The sequence below is a fragment of the Lynx rufus genome, unplaced genomic scaffold, assembly GCF_022079265.1.
Source record: "Lynx rufus isolate CCGP_SWC_20201006 ecotype Redwood Valley unplaced genomic scaffold, mLynRuf1.p SCAF_2, whole genome shotgun sequence".
NCBI lineage: Eukaryota > Metazoa > Chordata > Mammalia > Carnivora > Felidae > Lynx > Lynx rufus.
In genome coordinates, this window is record NW_025814834.1 from 103,002,014 (window position 1) to 103,023,551 (window position 21,538).

A 21,538-nucleotide genomic window follows, 5' to 3' on the forward strand; every position below is an offset into this window, starting at 1 on the left:
GCTTTTTTATAAATTTTTCTTTTAACGTTTATTTATTTTTGAGACAGAGACAGAGCATGAACGGGGGAGGGTCAGAGAGAGGGAGACACAGAATCCGAAACAGGCTCCAGGCTCTGAGCTGTCAGCACAGAGCCCGACGCGGGGCTCGAACTCACGGACCGTGAGATCATGACCTGAGCCGAAGTCGGGCACCTAACCAAATGAGCCACCCAGCCGCCCCCATGTATGCTTTTTTAAAAATTAACATTTTTTAACAAGATCTACTACTCACAGGGATATGACTTGGTGAGGTTTTTTTTTTTTTTCCCTTAATGGAAAAGTAAGGCTGTAGGAAGGGTACTTATGAAATAAAAAAAAAATGCTACTATAATGGAAAATATTTTAGGAGTGCATGTGTTTGTTCCCTTATTCACTGAGACAGCCGACAGCGATTACTTTCTACGTGCCAGATGCCGTACATATGAAACGTACCTTTGATTTATGTGCTTGATGAACAATCTTTAGTTTATCTGAAAGAAAGAAAGAAGTATTTTTACAAAGATTATTCTAAAACTTCATTTTAACAATTTGCAATGGAAAGATACAGCTACAGAACTGAGAAACTTACGTCCTTGCCTTACAACCAGTTCACTTAAAAATGTAGTGCAGTAGAAGAAAAAGCACCACTATAGGCCATTAAAGATCACTGTGTTTAAAGATATCTGAAAGCCGTGGCCTTTGGCACACACAACTATATGCCGTAACCTGCAGTCACCTTGGCACACCTTCCCCTTAGAACAGAAGCCAGATGGATCATGTCACTCTGTCTTGTTCCTGGGGGGACTTGCAGAATGCTACAACGAGCAGATAATGTAAAAAAATTATCGGACATTAACATAAGCAGTTCAAAACAATCTACCTGGCTCTCAGAATGCATACAAGCGGCAGGAGGTCAAAGGATCACCCTGGTAATCTGGCCAAGGCTGCTAATGCCCAAAGAGTACCAGTATTTGCCTCCTGGTTTTCAAATGATGCACAGGCTCACACCGTCTAATCTGCTTTATTCAATCCTCCTTCACTCTTTAATCTGTTTACCTTGAAGTCAGGCCACACTGTGCTTTTCCAAGAAGTAATTTCTCCGCATTGGGCAAATTCTGACTCTGTAACAATGACCTCTTAATTATAAATAGGCTCAGCATTCAACAGGCTTAAAGTCACAAAGTTTCCAATTCTTCACTTGGTTTTCTTTCACCATTTAATTAGTGTACTGTGATTACATGTATTATTATATCTGGATAAACTCTTAAGCTTAAACTAAAATTTATTTCTATCAATCATGCCGTTTGATTCCATAAGGAATTCCAATAGTAAAACAAAAGGATCTACTTTAAAAAAACAGGCCCTGATTTAACTCTGTTCTAATAACACAAAAGAGGGTAGCTATCCAGTTAAGAACCAGCACTCAGAGTTACCCATTATTTTAAAGTCAGCTTTCAATTATCAATTGCAATTTTTAATACAAGGTCAGCCTAATCCTAAAACTCTATGTATTGTTAAGAACTAAAACTAAATCTAATCTAAGTGAAAAATGAGTATTAGGAATGTAAATATACCACAACTGCTAAAAATAAGCTTATAAGGTACACAAGAAAATAAACAAATAGGCTTTTGGATTACCTATTATTCCAAGTTCCCTTTTCTCTTTTTCTCACTATAGACAGATACTGGTTTATTATTAGAGACAAGTTAGAAAAGCCAGTAACAGTTTTTTAAGTAAAAGGATCCTGCTTAGGGTTCAGTTGGTTAAGCATCTGACTTCGGCTTAGTCACGTTCTCATGGTTTGTGGGTTTGAGCCCCAGGTCAGGCTCTGTGCTTACAGCTCGGAGCCTGGGGCCTGCTTCGGATTCTTTCTCCCTCCCTCTCTCTGCCCCTCCCCCGCTTATGTGCACACATGTGTGTTCTCTATCTCTCAAAAGTAAATAAATAAACATTAAAATTAAAAAAAAAAAAAAGGATCCCACTTAAAGCCTGTTACAATCAATATGTAAAACTGTAGTTTGGCCTTACCAAATATTAATTATGTTCTATATTTTTTGCTAATGAGCCTTTAAATTACAAATATCTTTGTTCTAATGGGTTCTGCAAACCCATAATAAGAGGGCTACATTTTTTTTTAGCAGAAGAAGAAATAATGTGAACAGAAATTTATAGATTTTTCCCTCCAACAGAAACAGGTAAGATGTGATAAGAAACAACAAGCTAGCAAAATATATTATATTAATAATAATGTCCCTTTCTTGTTAAACAATCTTTTTTCACTTGTTCTTACCTCTTTTTTTTTTTTTTTAAAGTTTTTTAACGTTTATTTATTTTTGGGACAGAGAGAGACAGAGCATGAACGGGGGAGGGGCAGAGAGAGAGGGAGACACAGAATCGGAAACAGGCTCCAGGCTCTGAGCCATCAGCCCAGAGCCTGACGCGGGGCTCGAACTCACGGACCGCAAGATCGTGACCTGGCTGAAGTCGGACGTTTAACCGACTGCGCCACCCAGGCGCCCCATCTTACCTCTTTTTTTAAAAAAAAACCTGCATTGGGGCGCATGGGTGACTCAGTCGGTTGAGCATCCGACTTTGGCTCAGGTCATGATCTTACCGCCCATGAGTTTGAACCCCGCGTCGGGCTCTGTGCTGACAGCTCAGAGCCTGGAGCCTGCTTCAGATTCTATGTCTCCCTCACTCTCTGCCCCTTCCCCACTCATGCTCTGTCTCTATCTCAAAAATAAACATTAAAAAGTTTTTAAAAATTAAAAATTAAAAAAATTTTTAAAACCTGCATTTTTTTTTAAATTTTCTTAATGTTTATTTATTTTTGAGAGAGAGACAGAGACAGAGCCCAAGCAGGGGAGGGACAAAGAGAGAGGGAGACACAGAATCTGAAGCAGGCTCCAAGCTCTGAGCTGTCAGCACAGAGCCCGACGTGGGGCTCGAACTCACAAGCCACAAGATCATGACCTGAGCTGAAGTTGAATGCTTAAACGACTGAGCCACCCAGGCACCCCCAAAAATATCTGCATTATTAACAGAAACAACATCTATGGGTATTGCACCCTTAATAGAAATTCCTTGAGGAACATAACCTCATAAAAATAAAAATAAAAAACTTGTTAGGTATTTGACGTGTTCACACGAGCATTGTTTAATCTCACACAGCCTCATGAAGCAAACAGTATTAGAAGCTCCATGCTGCACAGCCACCAATATTTATTACACACATGCACAGTGTCTAGGTGACAAGGATTTAAAAATAAGACAGCATCCGATGTGCTTTAGAACACACAGTCTGGTCAGGATAAATCAATAATAGATGTAGATGACAATTAAATGGGAGAAGAGCCCATGAGAAATCTCAGACTCTCAAGTCGAGTGAGCCAGCCCTTTGCCCAAGGGCACAAAGACCGCAACCAACAGAGTGGAAATCTGACTCTGCACCCTTTCCGCTCCCCATCACCCAATGGATTCTATTCCCACAGAGTATGTAGCAATACCAAAGGACAATGACAGGTGAGAAAGTAATGTTTGGCTGTTCTTAGTGAACACAAAGCAGCAGATTGTTACAAAGCCAAACCCAGACTGAGTTACTAAGTCCCTGGAAGTCTATCAAAACCCTAGTTCTCTAATTTCTAATTTCACAGATAAATGTATTCACTTCTTCTGCCAATTCACCTAAATAGTACACAAATCCTAGAACAAAGCAGTGTTAAAAAGGTGGAAAAATATAAAAGGCACATGATCTACCACCATGATGATTAACAATCAGACATTCTAATGCCAGTATCTAAAAGTTATTTTTCAAAATAACTTACATGGAACACAAGTTTGAGTATGTATGCATATGCATGCACATGCACACACACACACACACACACACACACACACACAGAGGCATGCACGCACCATGCAAAAAAGGAAACGGCATTTGTAGGTTGATTCAAGTTTAAGGTTATATTGCAAGTGATTATACTCTGAAAGCCATGAAAGCCAGAATTGAGAAGTTTCATATTTACTTAACCATGCTTTTTTATTCCTTTCTCTTATTCAATATTTAGTATGTAAATTCTTTAAGCACAATAAATCAAAGTACTTTCCATTCAGCGCCTTCAACTTCTGCTTGACTACCCCTTATGACCTCACAATTAGTCTCTGGATATTAAAATGCATACACACGGTGAAGATTGTGATTTCAAAGTATTTTAGGTCATAAGTTGCTCTACCAAATGGGAACAGAATTAAAAGCCACTCCAAAAAAAATGATCTAAGGTAATAAAAAATTTATACTTCAAAAAATGTCTGTACCAATTAACAGAAATATTTATTAGGTGCGTCATAATTTTCAAGTGAAGTCTCAGACTCAAAGTTTGATGAGTGTCATTCTGCTGAAGGTTAATAACCATGCCATCTTTTTACCAAATAATGAAACCCAACTTCCTGCCTCATTACTACATTTTTAAACAACACTGCAACATACAAAACTGCTATGTAATATGGTCAAGTTACTGGCATTTAAATTAATGTTTAATCTCTTCTTTTAATTCCCAGTCTTTAATCACTTTTAGTTTCTGGTTACCTTACAAAGAAATTCATTTAATTTTTTTTTTAATTTTTTTTTAATGTTTATTTATTTTTGAGAGACAGAGAGAACATGAGCGGAGGAGGGGCAGAGAGAGAGGGAGACACAGAATTCAAAGCAGGCTCCAGGCTCTGAGCTGTCAGCACACAGACCAACATGGGGCTCAAACTCACAAACCGTGAGATCACGACCTGAGCCGAAGCCGGACACTTAACCGACTAAGCCACCCAGGTGCCCCAAGAAATTCATTTTAGACATGGTTTGCCAAATATGCTATTTATTCCTCATAAATAGGCCACTTTCATACACAATTACAGTTTAATGATACACCAGGATTCCTAGATTTCTAAATAAACTTCCATATTGGTTTTTATTTACAGATAGTAAACTAATTTTTAAAAACCAAATTCAGGGGCGCCTGGGTGGCTCAGTCGGTTAAGCGTCCGACTTCGGTTCAGGTCATGATCTCACGGTCCTTGGGTTCGAACCTCGCGTCCGGCTCTGTGCTGACAGCTCAGAGCCTGGAGCCTGCTTCAGATTCTGTGTCTCCCTCTTTCTCTGACCCTCCCCTGTTCATGCTCTGTCTCTCTCTGTCTCAAATATAAATAAATGTTAAAAAAAATTTAAAAAAAAATAAATAAAAACCAAATTCAAATTGCTAGCAACGTAAAACTAATGTGAAACTATATTAATATACACTTTTAAAGAATACGAAAAATTAGTTACCGTATTTATAATTTCTGAATGGTGGTGGCAGGCTGGTCCTCAAAGGAATATCTATAAAAGAAATATTATTTTTATTATATTCAAATAGACACTCATAGTATATGCATAGTCTTTTGCTCGCTCTGTTCTCCTAGACCTCCAGACTAAGCTACTTTGAAAAGGTCAATAGAACACAAAATGAAGCTAACATGCCACCAAAATCCAAAGGTCACCTAAAATAATGGAATCACTGAGAAGATGTTGAGCCGTTATTAGCTGAACTAAGAATTCAGCAACGTTCTTAAATGCACTGGCATTTTATTCAATACAACAGCATCTATGCACATTTGAAATATATAGCATTCATGTGTGAGGTAGTATTTTCTATACAGTTGATGTTAGTTTAGCATATGACCCCTTCAGGGTCTTTGGCCAATAGTGGAAACCAATGATCTAGAACAGTCATTACTCTTCCCAAAATTCAGACAACCTACAATATAACTACTCTACCTCAGCAAAGAATGCAAAAAAAACAAAAAAACAAAACAAAACAAAAAAAACCTAACTAAATATTCTTTTTAAAGGAGTATTTCAAATACCAGTATTAGTTTTCATTAATAACATCTGATGCTACAATACTTACAGAGGGCAATCTTATATCAAAATTACACATGCATATACCCTTTGATCTAGGAATTCCACTTGGAGAATTGATCACAGAGATACACTTTGCACACTCTGTACACGTGTTCAATATGACACATATACCAGGATACTAACTGTAGCACTGGTTGCAATAGCAAATGCTTAGGAAAATCCAAAGAAACATCCTCCGGTGGGGGGTTTTGCAAATAAATTATAATATGCCCAAACAATGAGACATAGTTTTCAACTGTACAAAAAAACAAAAGAGGCCAAGAAAGCACTCTACTAATATAAGATATTCAAGATATGTTAAAGATAAAGAAAGCATAAGGCTGACCATTATTTTTCAAGTAAGCCACGTTTTGAGTAAAATGGGGGAAAAATAAGAATATATGTTTGTAACAATCCTAAAATTTGTATGGAACCACAAAAGACCCCAACTAGCCAAAGTAATGTTGAAAAAAAAAAAAACAAAGCGGGAGGCATCACAATCCCAGACTTTAGCCTCTACTACAAAGCTGTAATCATCAAGACAGCATGGTACTGGCACAAAAACAGACATTCAGATCAATGGAATAGAATAGAGAACCCAGAAGTGGACCCACACATGGATGGCCAACTAATCTTTGACAAAGCAGGAAAGAGTATCCAATGGAAAAAAGTCTCTTTAGCAAATGGTGCTGGGAGAACTGGACAGCAACATGCAGAAGAATGAAACTAGACCACTTTCTTACACCATACACAAAAATAAACTCAAAATGGATGAAAGACCTAAATGTGAGACAGGAAACCATCAAAACCCTAGAGGAGAAAACAGACAACAACCTCTTTGACCTCAGCCACAGCAATTTCTTGCTCAACATGTCTCCAAAGGCAAGGGAATTAAAAGTAAAAATGAACTATTGGGACCTCATCAAAATAAAAACCTTCTGCACAGCAAAGGAAACAATCAACAAAACTAAAAGGCAACCAACGTAATGGGAAAAGGTATTTGCAAATGACATATTGGATAAAGGGTTAGTATCCAAAATCTATAAAGAACTTATCAAACTCAACACTCAAAAAACAAATAATCCAGTGAAGAAATGGGCAAAATAGACACTTTTCCAAAGAAGACATCCAGATGACCAATAGACACATGAAAAAATGCTCAACATCACTCATCATCAGGAAAATACAAATCAAAACCACAATGAAATACCACCTTACACCTATCAGAATGACTAACATGAACAACTCAGGCAACAACAAATGTTGGCAAGGATGCGGAGAAAGAGGCTCTGTTTTACACTGCTGGTGGGAATGCAAACTAGTATAGCCACTATGAAAAATCGTATGGAAATTCCTCAAAAAGTTAAAAATAGAACTACCCTATGACTCAGCAATTGCACTAGTAGGTATTTATCCAAGGGATACAGGTATGCTGTTTCGAAGGGGCACATGCACCCCAATGTTTACAGCAGCACCATCAACAATAACCAAAGTATGGAAAGAACCCAAAGGTCCATCAATGGATGAATGGATAAAGAAGATATGGTATATATATACAATGGAGTATTACACAGCAATCGAAAAGAATGAAATCTTGCCATTTGCAACAACATGGATGGAACTAGAGGGTATTATGCTAAGCGAAGTAAGTCAGTCAGAGAAGGACAAATATCATATGACTTCACTCATATGAGGACTTTAAGATACAAGACAGATGAACATAAGGGAAGGGAAGCAAAAATAATATGAAAACAGGGAAGGGGACAAAACATAAGAGACTCTTAAATATGGAGAACCGAGGGTTGCTGGAAGGGCTGATGGGGTAAATGGTGAAGGGGCATCAAGGAAGACACCTGTTGGGATGAGTACTGGGTGTTATACATAGGAGATGATTCACTGGAATCTACTTCTGAAAATATTATTGCACTATGTTATATGCTAACTAACTTGGATGTAAATTATAAATGAATAAATAAATAAATACATTTTTAATCATGAAGAAAAAAGAATTAGCGTTGGATGCTATTTTCACTGTGGCTTTCTATTTTCTACTGCAATCTTTATTTGTTTATTCTGCTTACTTTGGTTTTCATTTTTCTTTTTCTAGTCTCTTAACATAGAAGCTGAAATCATTGGTTTGAGATCTCTTCTCTAATTTAGGCACTTCTAGTCCTATAAACATTCCTCTAAGTACTGTTTTACCGGCTTCCCATAAATTTTGCAAAGTTGTGCATTCATTTTTTTTCAGTTCACAATACTGCGTCTTTTGACCTCTGCTTTTGCACATAGGTTATTCAGAAGCATGCTAATATTTGGTTTCCAAATATTTTGGAATTTTCCAGAGATATTTGTGTTATTGATTTCTCATCTAATTCCACCGTAGTAAAAAAAAAAGCCTACGTTGTACGAGTTTAATCCTTCTACATTCATCATGACTTGTTTTATGGCTTGCAATATGGTCTCTTGGTATACGTTCTGTGTACACGAGACAGGAATGTGTATTCTGTTATCTGGTGGAGTGTTCTACAAACGTCAACGTAGCCAATTTAGTCCAATAAGTGTTGTTCAAGTTTTCTGTATCCTTACAGATTCTCTCTGTGTTCCATCAATTATTGAGGGAGCAGTGCTGAAATTTCTCACAATAATTGCAGAATCACCTATTTTTCTTTGCAGTTCTGTAGCTCTGACCTCATACATTTTTGAAGTTCTGTCGTGTCAGGTGCATAAACATTTAGAATCCTTATGTCATCTTAATTGGTGTCTTACCATTATCAAATGAGAGTCTTTATCCCCAGCAATATTCTTAACTCTGAATTCTACTTTATCTGATATCAGTTTTCTTTTGATTAGTATCAGCATGGTATAACTTCTTTGTCCTTTTACCTTTAACTGATTTTTATCTTTATATTTAAAGAGCATGCCCTGGGACACCTGGGTGGCTCAGTCAGTTGAACGTCCGACTTCAGCTCAGGTCATGATCTCACGGCTTGTGGGTTTGAGCCCCGCGTCAGGCTGTGTGTTGACAGCTCAGCGCCTGGAGCCTGCTTCGGATTCTGTGTCTCTCTCTCTCTCTCTCTCTGCCCCTCTCCCACTCACTGTCTCTAAAAAATAAATAAAAACAGTAAAAAAAAAACAAATAAAGTGCATGCCTTATTGGTGACACATAATTTAGGACTGCTTGTTATGTCTGTCTTTTAATTAGGGAGTTCAGACCATTTACATTTAATGTGATTACTGATATGATTGGATTGAAATCTACCACTTTGCTATTTGGGTTTGGTTTTGTCCATCTGTTATTTCCTCTTCTACATTCTTTTGACAAATGGCTCTCTGACAATTTTTTATGATTCCACTTTAACCCTTCTGTTCGCCTATTATCTATAACTCAGGTAATGTGTGTGTGTGCCCGAACATGTGGTTGCTCTAAGATTTGCAGTAAACAGCTTTAACTTATCAGTCTACCTCCAAGCGACACTGTAACACTTTATAGAGAGTGAAAGAATCTTATGCTTCCAGGGGCACCTGGGTGGTTCAGCCTGTTGAGCAACTGACTTCGGCCCAGGTTATGAAGTCACGGTTCATGAGTTCAAGCCCTGAATCTGGCTCTGTGCTGACAGCGCAGAACCTACTTTGGATTCTGTTTCTCTCTCTCTCTCTGCCCCTCCCCGGCTTGTGTGCACTCTCTCTCTCTCAAAAATAAACAAACATTAAAAAAAAAGAGGACCACCCAGGTGGCTCAGTTGGTTAAGCATCCAACTTCCGCTCAGGTCATGATCTCACGATTCGTGGGTTCGAGCCCTGCATTGGGCTCTGTGCTGACAGCTCAGAGCCTGGAGCCTGCTTCACATTCTATGTCTCACCTCTCTCTCTGTCCCTCCCGCACTCGCACTCTGTCTCTGTCTCTGTCTCTCTCTCTCAAAAATAAACACTGCAGAAATGTTTTAATAAAAAAATTTAAAATAAAAAGGATCTTATATTTCTATTTCTCCCCTCCTAGGCCCTGTACTAGTTCTGTCATATATTTTCCATAAACGCCACAACATGGTTAGTGTTTTTCTTTACGTGATGAAACATATTTTAAGAAAATTTTTTAAATAAGGGGAAAAAAAGCCTTTCATATTGACCCATGTTTACCATCTCCAATAGTCTTCATTTCTTTGTGTGCCTCCAAATTTCCATCTGGTATCATTTTCCTTCTGTTGGAAGAAGGCCCTTTAACATTTCCCATAGTTGATGTTTCCTGGTGATGGTTTCTTTCAGCTTCTGTACGTCTAAAAAGTCTTTCTTATGCCTCCATTTCTGAAAGATGGGAATAGAATCCTAGATTGACTTTTTGTCTTTCAATACTTTAAAGATGTCGCTCCACATCTTCTGACATGCACTCATTCTGATGAGAAGTCTGTGTCTTTCCTCTTTGTTCCTCCTTATATATTGTGTTCTTTTTTTTGGCAGGGGGGTGCTGTTTTTAAACTTTCTCTTTATCACCAGCTATAAGCGACTTCATTATATATGCTTTGGTATAGCTTTCTTCATCCTTCTTTTGCTTGGGATTTGTTGAACTGCTTGAATATGTGGGTTTATAGTTTTCATCACATTTGTAAAATTTTCGACCATCATTTCTTCCAATACATCTTCTGTCCCCGTCCCAGCTCCCCTCCTCATGGTCTCCAGTTACACGTATATCTGGCTAATGGCAGCTGCCCCACCCCTCCCTACCGCTCTATTTATTTTTCTTTCGGGTTTTTTTCTATGCTTTATTTTAGACTGTTTTTGTTGCTTTGTTTTCAGTTTAAGAATCTTTTCTTCCGCATCTGATCTACATGTTAATCCTATTCGGTGAATATCCATCTCAGACGTTGTAGTTTTCATCTCTAGTTCAATTTGGGATTTTTTTCTTTTCATATCTTCCATTGCTAACATGTTCAACTGTCCGTCTACCTTCCTGAACATTTGCAGTATAGTTATAATAATTTTCAATTGTCCTTGTCTACTAATTCTGTCATCTGCAGCATTTCTGGGCTGGTTTTACTGGATTGATTTCTCTCCTAATTATGGGTCATATTTTCTCACTTCTTTGCATGCCTGGTAAGTTCTGATTTGATTCAGGTCATTGTGAATTTTATCTTGTTGAGTGCTGGATATTTGTGTGTTTCTATAAACATCCTGAGCTTTGTTAAACTACTTGGAAACTTAGATCCTTCCGAGTCTTGCTTTCGAGCTTTGTCAGGTGAGAACAGAGCGGAATTTACCCTAGGGCTCATTGTGCCTTACAATTTCAGCAATACCCCTTTAGGTACTCTGCCTGATAACCTGTGAATTACAAGCTCTTCCATTCTGGCTGGTGTGGAGAAAAACAAAAAACAAAAAAAAACTATTCTCAGGCCTGTCTGAGCTCTGAGCATGCTGCCTTCTGCTTCCTTCAGATTGTTCTTCACCTTGACTTCCGGTAGTTTCCTTACACCCTTGTGCTGACTGTATTCAACTGAAGACACGCTCTGCAAATCTTCAGAGCATTCCCTTTGCACAGCCCTCTCCGTTCCAGGTCTCTGTCCTATGAAGTCTCCAGGCTCCCCTCCAGTGTGCCAGCTGTTGAGCTGAACTCATGGAACTCACCAAGTTCTACCTACTCTGTAGCCTACAGACTCCCTCCAGGTGGTAAGGTGGCACAAACACAGGGGTCACCTTGTTTGCTTCCCCTATCCCAGGGACCACTGTCTTATGCTGCCTGATGTCCGGTATCTGAAAACCACTGTTGCATAACTTTTGCATAGTTTGTTTGTTTTTTTTTGTTTTTTTTTGTTTTTTTGTTTTTTTTTTTTGTTCCAGGCAAGAGTGAGTTCAGTTCCTGTTGCTCACCTTAGCTGAAAGGAAAAGTCTGGGGCCTATCTATTACATTTTGAAAAGGATGTCCAACTTTACACAGAGTTTGTCTTTTATCTTTCCTCACCTTTGAACTTAACTTTGAGACCTAATGAACTTTTACAGGAGAATCTGGGATTACAGAATGAATTCTGCAAAAATTAATTTAATATTTCATTATTGGAAAGTTGATGAGAAGGTAACCACTAACTTTCCTCATTCACTTAGGTCTCCATGAAAGGCATCCATAGAAAAATTAATAAGCAAAATAAGGCAACTTAATAAATATACTGCTGGCAGTTAGGATGCCCCCCAAAGAAGTCTGACGTGTTAAAACATACATTTCAATATAAAAACCAATAAAGTCTCAAAAATTATTAAAATATCAACAGGCAATAAAATAATTCTTTACCTCATAGTAAAGGCTATAAAAATAGGAGTACAGTTTGTAACTTATTTTTAGACTTTTGGGAAAGCACAAACACCTAAGGGAAAGAAGTGACCAGTTCAAGGACTAATCAGTATAAGCAAGAACACCAAACACCCACCATTCATCAGAATAATGTCCAATATTATAACGTAACAAGGGGTCCTGTCTATATAATAGTAAGATTCCAAGGTTCAGTTCTATCGAGATGCTATTCATTTTAATTATGAAATACTCTAAACATAAAAAGTGTGGAAAATGGAAAATTCCTTTAACCCACCAACCAAATTTAACATACTGTCATGACTGCTTCAGATCCTTTTCTATTTTTTATGAGATAAAACAATATAGATACAGCTGAAACCTGTCTTTCCCTAGTCCCCTTATCTCTCCTTTCCTGGAAGTAAGCACTAACTGCCCCTAACTTATCATATCCCCTATGTTGTTATACTCTCATTCTATAAGTCACAGCCATAGAAAACAGAGTGTTATTTTGTGTTTTAAGTTTATAGAGTTCAGAATTTAAACTAAAGAATCTAGGGGCACCTGGGTGGCTCAGTCAGTTAAGATCCGACTTCAGCTCAGGTCATGATCTCGCAGTTCGTGGATTCGAGCTCCATGTGGGGCTCTGTGCTGACAGCTCAGAGCCTGAAGCCTGCTTCAGATTCTGTGTCTCCCTCTCTCTCTGCCCCTCCCGTGCACGTGCTCTGTCTCTCTCTCAAAAAATGAATAAACATTTAAAAAAATTAAACTAAAGGATCTACAGTATATTTTTTAGTACAAACTAGAAAGCATCTGTTGAAGGACGGGTCTCTTTGTGACAAGGTGATAATGTGCTGTGACTATGCTACTACAAAATTACCCTGTTCCTTTCTAAAAAAAAAAAAAAAAAAAGGAGGGGGGAGGACCAGGGGACTGCTTCTTTACAGCAGCATGTGAAATAATAAATGTAGAAAGAATCACACAGTAAGAAAAATCCTGATTTCTAGCAATATCAGCAATTCAGATAAGGATCACTGGTAAATACTATAACTACTGGAAACAAGATATGTATATGGTCTCAATGTTTATCACTCCATGTGCTACTTCTTAATTAGAAAGATACTTTTACAACAGAGAAATCCAACAGCCAGTGCCTTAACCAAATGACTGAAATTTGTATGACCAGTAACAGGACAAAGCAACATCAAGCGCTTTCGGATATGATGCAAACAAGAATGAGTCACCTCCATCGGAGGTCAGCAAACTATTTATGTAAAGGCCAGCCTGTCAACATTTTAGCTTTTGTGAGCCACACGGTCTCTGTCACAGCCATGGCTGTGTTCCAATAAACTTCGTTTACAGAAATCAGGTGGCAGCAGGTGGCAGGTCAGACTTAGCTTGTCGTAGCTTGTCCACCTGCAACCTAGGCGGTAATCCTGCCAAAAATGTTTAACCTGAATCTGATCATGAGAAAACAATCAAATAAATCTAGATAAAAAAAATCAATATAGTGACAGATAAAAGGTGGGGGGGCTGCTCCAGATCAAAAGGAATTAAGAAGACATGGTGTGCCAAGAAAAGACACAATGGAACCTGAGATACATGCTTCTAAATGAAAGAAACCAGTCCGCCAAGACTATATATTGTGTAAGTCTAAGTACATGATATCCTGGAAAAAGCAAAACTAGAGGCATTAAAGGGCTCAGTGGTTGCCTGCGGCTTGTGGGGGAGGATGAGCAGGCAAACCGTGGGGGATTTTTATGGTGGTGAAACTATTCTGTACAACAGTGTCATGGTGGCTACACAACATTAGTCATCTGTTGAAGCCCACAGAACTTTAGAGCACAAAGAGTGAACTTTAGAGCACAAAGAGTGAGCTTGAATGTGTGCAAAGTGAAAAACCACCATTTAGGAGGGCGGAAGATCCCAGGAAAGATTGCAGATAGTGACCAAAGAATCCAACTGCATTGCAAATGTACGAAGCAACCTTCCTGAAGGCAGTGAAAGAAAGGCTGCTGATCTAATTAACCGTGGCAATGAAGAGATTCTTGTAAGACTAAGGCAAAAGGAGCTGCACAAAAGCACTGTGCTCTAGTTAATATCAAGTTGCTTCCCAGAGGGTATAGATGAAAAACTCTGATACTGCTAGACATGTAAACTGGAATTAAAGAATTAAGTAAGTGGATGGCAGAGGATGGGAGCCAGAGTTCTCATTCTTGGAGTGGAAACACAAATCCGCCAGGGGAGGAAGCTAGAAGGAGACATGTTGGGATGGACTGGAAAACATCAGGAAGGACTCATGTTTACCACACAGATACAGATGGTGACATGAAAACACTTGGGGATGTGTGTATGCGCACAGGCTGCCCTTTCAGCGGAGAGAGCTTTATTTTTGTTTGTTTTTAATATTTATATATTTTTGGGAGAGACAGACCGTGAGTGAGGGAGAAGCAGAGAGACAGGGAGACACAGAATCCGAGGCAGGCTCCAGGCTCTAAGCTGTCAGCACAGAGCCCGACGTGGGGCTTGAATTCACAAACCGTGAGATCATGACCTGAGCCGAAAGTCGGACGTTCAACCCACTGAGCCAACCAGGTGCCCCTCAGCTGAGAGAGCTTTAAAGAACAATACCCCAGGAGTAATGACCACCCCCAGATCTGCGTTCAGGGACCAGGGATCCTTTGAGAAATGGCTGATTCTGGGACAGGGACAGGAAATCTACACAATGAGCCTGAAGCATCTTATAGCGCCAGAAAGTAAGAAAGTACTCAAAACACACATACACACAGAGACGGTATACGAGGGATGAAGGAGTTCTGAACTGCAAGTCTGGACAAACCCTCCACAGCTTTTTTCTGTTTTGTGGGTGAAATGATTTTACATTTAGAAGGTCTCACGTGTTACAAAATATTTAAATGCTTCCGAATCAAAGATTGATTAAAAGGTCTTATATTAGCTAGATAACTGGTTTGGACACTATTCTGAATCTAGAAAGTCATCTATATAAGGTAGTATATACAGTACCTCTGTGATCAGAATATCTGAATAACATCCATCCCCCATATGTTAATAACAGGTTTATTTTATTTTATTTATATACTCATACATAAATATAATCTTCTGTATTTATATACTTATTTATAAATAAATGAGCTTATATTTACTGCATTTATATAACTTTAGGTTTTAATAGCATGCTGTTGTGGAACAGTGATTGTCAATGGAGAATGAATCCAATTTAACCAAAGTTCCTTGGCTGAGGGAGAAATACAGACAGACAAGGCAGGAGACTAGATGAAGGACGGCAAAAAAGTGAAGAACAGTTAGAAAGGCAAGAAGTCATCTAAAATAACCCCAAAAGATCACGGCATGCCTGGGTGGCTCAGTCGGTTAAGCATCCGACTTTGGCTCAGGTCATGATCTCATGGCTAGTGAGTTCGAGCCCCTCATCAGGCTCTGTGCTGATGGCTCAGAGCCTGGAGCCTGCTTCGGATTCTGTGTCTCCCTCTCTCTTTGCCCCTCCCCGACTCTCACTCTCTCTCTCTAAAAAAATGAATAAACATTTAAAAAAATGTTTTAAATAACCCCAAGAGATCATTCATCACAATGACCACTTTTGGCTGTGTGCAAAATTCACTGTGCCACGGTGGCAAACCTCTCTGCTCACTGTCCGTGTTCAAAACGCTAGAGCAAGGTGAACTCCATGCAAAGACTCATTGACAGTGGGTCCATTTAGCTCAGAGATCCCACCTCAGCAAGTGAGGCAGGAGAACAGAAAGGAGGCAACTTAGCGCGGTGTTTAAGAGCACGCGTCGTACATAAACTGCCAGTGTCAAATTGCAGCTTTGGCTTTTATTAGCCACGTCACCGCAGGCAAGTGTGTTAACCTCTCTGTCCCTCAGCTGGTTCACCTGTAAGATGAGGACATAACCGATCCCACTTTAGAAGGATTCTGTGAGGATGAAATGAGATCACCTAGTTTAAGCTCCGAGCACAGGACCACATACAAAGCTGGTTACCATTATTACTTGAAAAATTCCCCAGAAATAAACTCTTTGGTCTTCGTCACATACAAAACTGTAAAAGGTAGACAGGTGGCCCACCGACCTTTCAGAGAGGTTCCACAGTGCTTCCAATCGGATAGGCTTGGGCACAGAGCCCACACCCCAAAAGTTCACCTTTTAGTGTCCCACCCTCACAACTAAAACAAGCAGCGGCCATGTTGTTACTAACACGGGTAAAAGATGTGGGAAGGCGCGGCCGAGCACCGAGCTGTGATCGGTACTGCTGCTCTAACGGAGAAGGCGTCCTAGGGCACCTAGAAGGAGAAGAGTACAGTGACCCCGGGGGGACTATGTCTCTTTCTGCCACTGCAGCAGCCTGAAGATCACACCTCATTCTCAAGGACTTGAGGAAGAACCTATCCTGCACCGTACCAAGAACATCAGAGTGCTTACAAGGTCAACACTAAGAAACGCTGTCAGCCATAACACACAGGTTTTAAAGTAAGCAATGTAGGGGTTTGTTTTTACTTCAAAACCCAAATATGCTTTTTGGTGTTATCTTTTCCAAAAGCAGGACACTCTGCAATTGGCAATATCTTAGTGCCAACTCTCAACTCCCCCCTAAGAATTAAGAACACAGCAACAACAACACATACTCTATACGTCAGCCTGTAGTTACTTTCACAAACAATTATGTTCTCATGAAATCTTTCACAGTCACTACGAAGCCAACTGACTGGTCTGTCTTCTGTATATGTCGCCCACCTTGACCTATACAGGTAATACTGAGTAGTAAAACTACCAAAATTAGAGGTCGGGGGAGATGTGAGGGAGAAGAGTTGAGAAGATTTACAAAGTCAATCAGGAAGTACAATGTCAAGAATTCACCACATTTTGGATTTGGAGCATGCGCTCTAGGCTCAGACCCAGCCTGATGGAAGAAGGCCCCCTGAATGGAGACCGCTGATCCCGAAGAGGCTGGTCTGCCAGATGCCTGGCCTTGCCCAGAGTCTGACCACATCTGGCATGTTCCGGGACAGGGCCAGCCGGGACTCCATCCCAGGCTGCGGGGGGAGGGGGGAGGGTACGGAAAAATGAATCAACCTGCACTGCAGTCCTGACTGGTGTCCTCATCTGTGTGAGACAACATGTGTGTTCAGAGCAGTGAGGGATAAATAAAATACTGATGATGGTGGGGGAAAAAAAAAAGGAATTTACCACATTTTAGAAACTTAGCTATATACATTTCCACCGCATATATATAAACCAAGATACTGGTTTTGCAATATCATTCTCCAGTAATGGAATCAGAGCTCCTCAGAGAGATAGCTGCTTCCAGGGCTGAAGCAGGGAAAGAACAGGACAAGTCTGGAACACCTTGTACCAAAAAAGTAAAGAAGTGCTCAGAGAATGATGGGGACATGTTAGAAGGGCCTGGGGCCCGATGGAAGGGGCTGTCACCAGCCAAAATGGGGATACCTGGAGCATCAAAATAAATAATGAGGGGTGCCTGGGTGGCTCAGTTGGTTGGGCGTCCGACTTCGGCTCAAGTCATGATCTCATGGTTTGTGAGTTCGAGCCCCATGTCGGGCTCTGTGCTGACAGCTCGGAGCCTGGAGCCTGCTTCAGATTCTGTATCTCCCCCCTTCTCTGTCCCTCCCCTGCTCATGCTCTGTCTCTCTCTCAATAATGAATAAGCGTTAAAAAAAAAAAATTAAAAATAAATATTTAAAAATTTAAAAAAACCAACAAAATAAATAATGAGAGTAAAGAATTATAATCCTCTGACTAAAGTAAGAATCTGTGAGTCCACAGTGATATGATTAATGATTAAATAAATAAATGGGATGGCGGAGGTGCGGGCTGTTCCTTAGTGGAGAAAAACAACTACCATATGTAAGAGGAAGGACAGAATAGGAAAAATCACCATTTGCCAATTATCATCATAATCACTGATCCCGGCAAGAATCATCAAAGAATGCTAAATTGGTGGATCAAAGTTTGAGAAGTAACAGGATATTCACATGGCCTCAGAATATATTCCTACAAACTACTTTTCGATTACGATTAAAATTTGCAGTGAAGAAACCTGACAGACTCCACTCCAACCAACTGATCAGAGTTACCATTGCCAGTACTGGTGTTGATGGACAGTGGAGCCTCCTGGTGTGATGCACAGAGAAGCCTGCATCACGTCCGGGACTGCTCTGCCAAACATATAACCTAAACCCGACTGTGAGAAGACACCAGAAAAATCCAACCCAGATGCACTCTATAAAACAACTGGCCCGTGCTATTCAAAGCTGCCAACGTGGGACGCCTGGGTGGCTCAGTTGGTTAAGCGTCTGACTTCGGCTCAGGTCATGATCTCACGGTTTGTGAGTTCAAGCCCCGCGACGGGCTCTGTGCTGACAGCTCGGAGCCCGGAGCCTGCTTCGGATTCTGTGCCTCCCTCTCTCTGTGCCCCTCCCCCGCTCATACTCTGTCTTTCTCTAAAAAATAAATAAACATTAAAAAAAATTTTTTTTAAAAAAGCTGCCAACGTGATGAAGGCTGCAGACTAAAGGAATCACAATGTCAGGGGAGCCTGGGGGGCTCAGTCGGCTAAGCGTCCGACTTCGGCTCAGGTCATGATCTCATGGCTCATGAGTTCAAGCCCCACGTCGGGCTCTGTGCTGATAGCTCGGAGCCTGGAGCCTGCTTCACATTCTGTCTGGGTCTCCCTCTCTCTCTGCTCCTTCCCTGCTCACACTCTGTCTCTCTCTCTCTCAAAAAGAAAAATAAACATTAAAAAAAAAAAAGTCAGATTAAAGGAATTGAATGTAGCATGTGCCCTTGAATTTTCTTTTGCTATATTTCAGTGTTAAGTTCCTGATTTTGATCATTGTACTGTAATTATGTACGAGAATTTCTTGCTTTTAGGAAATATACACTTAAATATTTAGAGATAAAGGAGAATCATGTCAGCAATATACTTCTAAATGGTTCAGAAAGAAAAAAATGAAGGGGTAAGTTCAGTAAGAGAGAAAAGGGAGAAAAGGAGACAAAGGTGGAGGGGAGGGGAGGCTAAGGTTAAAAAAAATGTAACAAACCACTAACATTTCAGGAACCTCTGTGAGAGCATCTAGGAATTCTCTGTCCTATTTTTGAAACTTCTCTGTGTCTGAAATTATGTCAAAGTAAAAAAAAAAAAAAATTAAGTTGGATATAAAGTGATACACTTGTCAAAACTCAGGGAACCGTATGTAATCTGTCCATTACATCATATATAAATTAGATTTCGATTAAAATAATAAAAGCTTATTCTAGATGTTTTATCAAATGTTGATGGTAAAAACAGGGGTTAGAAACCCATCGAGGTCCTACAAAAAAAAGCCTTCACTGACTTCATGCCTATCGAACGTCAAGCTCAAAATGAAAAACGAACACCAGTTGGTCTGGCTGTCATTTCTGTGATCACACTGACCCACAGCACTCATGATTTTCCGGCTATAAAGACGGAGGCCTGCCACCTTCCGAGCATGCTCCCCATGAGGCCCTCTGTGTGCTCAGCCAAGTAAGGCCATGAGCTACACCGCATTCCCTTGTTAATCAATCTCCAAATCCATAAGCCCACCACAAGCAAACCAAGATCTTAAGTTTTTTTAATTAAAAAAAAGGGGGGGAGGAAGTGGCGCCTGGGTGGCTTGCTCGGTTAAGCATCCGACTCCTGGTTTCAGCTCAGGTCATGATTTCATGGTTTGTGAGTTCGAGCCCCACGTCAGGCTCTCGCTAACAGTACATACACAGCCTGCTTGGGATTCTCTCTCTTTCTGTCTCCCTCTGTCTCTGCCCCTTCCCTGCAGAGGCTCTCTCTCCCTCTCTCAATTTAAATAAATACACTTAAAAAAAAAAAAAAAAAAGGCGGGAGGGGGAGGAAGAAGCCAAACATGAGGGTAATGATTCCCGAGGAGGGCACACGCAATGCCCAAAGAGCCTTGGGAAGATACTCTGGCTGATGCCAAAGCCCAGACCAGGAGCTGGCCTAGCACCTGGCTGAGAACCTAAATTAATATCTTTCAAAGTAGTTTTAAAAGATTACCATCAATATAGTAGTCAACTATTTTTCTCAAAATATTGATAAAATGAAATGATTAAGACATCTCATACCTTGCTTTAGAAATACTATAAATTCCTTTGTAGTTTGGTCCAAATTAACTCCATGATACACTATAGGTTTGAAATTGCGATGCTCAAAAGAACGAATGAGGCGTACTGTAATGGTCACTTCTCTGGAAGCCATGCGGAGAAATTCCTGTGGCGAGGGACATGAGAACAGTCTGAATAACATCCATTCACAATTACCCAACAAGCGTGCATTTCCACCATCAGCTCCAGGGCGCCCGGCCATCGTTCCCACGCTGCATGGTTACTGACGGAGTCCCCAAACCCAGGCCAGATCCCAGGCACCCAAAAGGGTCCCAAGGTTACCCCCGTCTGTCCACTGTGATCCTGGACAGCTCTGTCACAGTCACTGATGTCCTGATTGGCACAAAACGAACAGGGCCCAGAGGAACACAAGTGACACAGGTGTGTGGGTGCGTGTACGGGAAGAAGTGGGGTTTCCAAAGACGCATGGCATAGACATGACTGAATGGGATTTGCTGTGCCAGACGTCCCCTCACTTGGTCCTGAGACAGAGTCAGCTAACAATACGTCACAGTTTAATCTCACAACTGCTGCCAGATTTCAGTGCTGATTTCATTTTCTGCTGTGGTGTTTTCCCTCTTTCACGCTATTGTTTAAGCACGTTTGCCTCATTCTAAAACTACATGCTCGTGCTATGTGCCAGCTGTTAATGTCATCTCCCCTGACTCTACCATCAAACCATGAGGTATTACACTGATTTTAAAGATGAGGAAACAGACTTGGAGAGACTGCACAAATTGCCCAAGGCCGTAAAGCAGGTAAATAATGGAGCCACGTTTAATTCCAAACTGATGCCTGAATCGTGGCTCCCTTGTTTACCTGTTCCAAAGTCCATGCTCTCATACACTATCAGAAAATCACACCAAATTATTTCCTCCTCAAAAATCTGCAAAGTTGCTTATGATCTAATGAGAGAATTATGGTCTACTTCTATCCAGTAATAAGTACTTCATGCTTTCAACTCTGCATACAATTTGCAGCCGTAATATACAATTACATTTGGGAAAAAACACCTGTAATACTACACATTAGACATCTAACCTCCCTAGTAATCAGAGAAATTCAAAATAATGGGATCACTTACTGAACTAACAGACTAAAAAATCTGATAATATCTAGTGTCGGCAAGG

The 21,538-nt window shown here is 40.2% G+C and overlaps 1 protein-coding gene across 9 annotated transcripts in view; it reads right to left on the reverse strand.

The window, feature by feature from the left end:
- Positions 1–21,538, reverse strand: part of CUNH2orf76 (chromosome unknown C2orf76 homolog) — a 63,077-nt gene that overhangs the window by 16,586 nt on the left and 24,953 nt on the right. For all 9 annotated transcript variants that reach the window (XM_047084672.1, XM_047084671.1, XM_047084666.1 and 6 more), the window contains 3 exons: positions 20,370–20,514; positions 5,334–5,384; positions 472–509 (listed from right to left, as the gene is read on the reverse strand). In XM_047084672.1, the coding sequence (XP_046940628.1) occupies positions 472–509; positions 5,334–5,384; positions 20,370–20,502 (222 nt within the window). In that variant the 5' untranslated portion in view covers positions 20,503–20,514. The remainder of the gene's footprint in view (positions 1–471; positions 510–5,333; positions 5,385–20,369; positions 20,515–21,538) is intronic.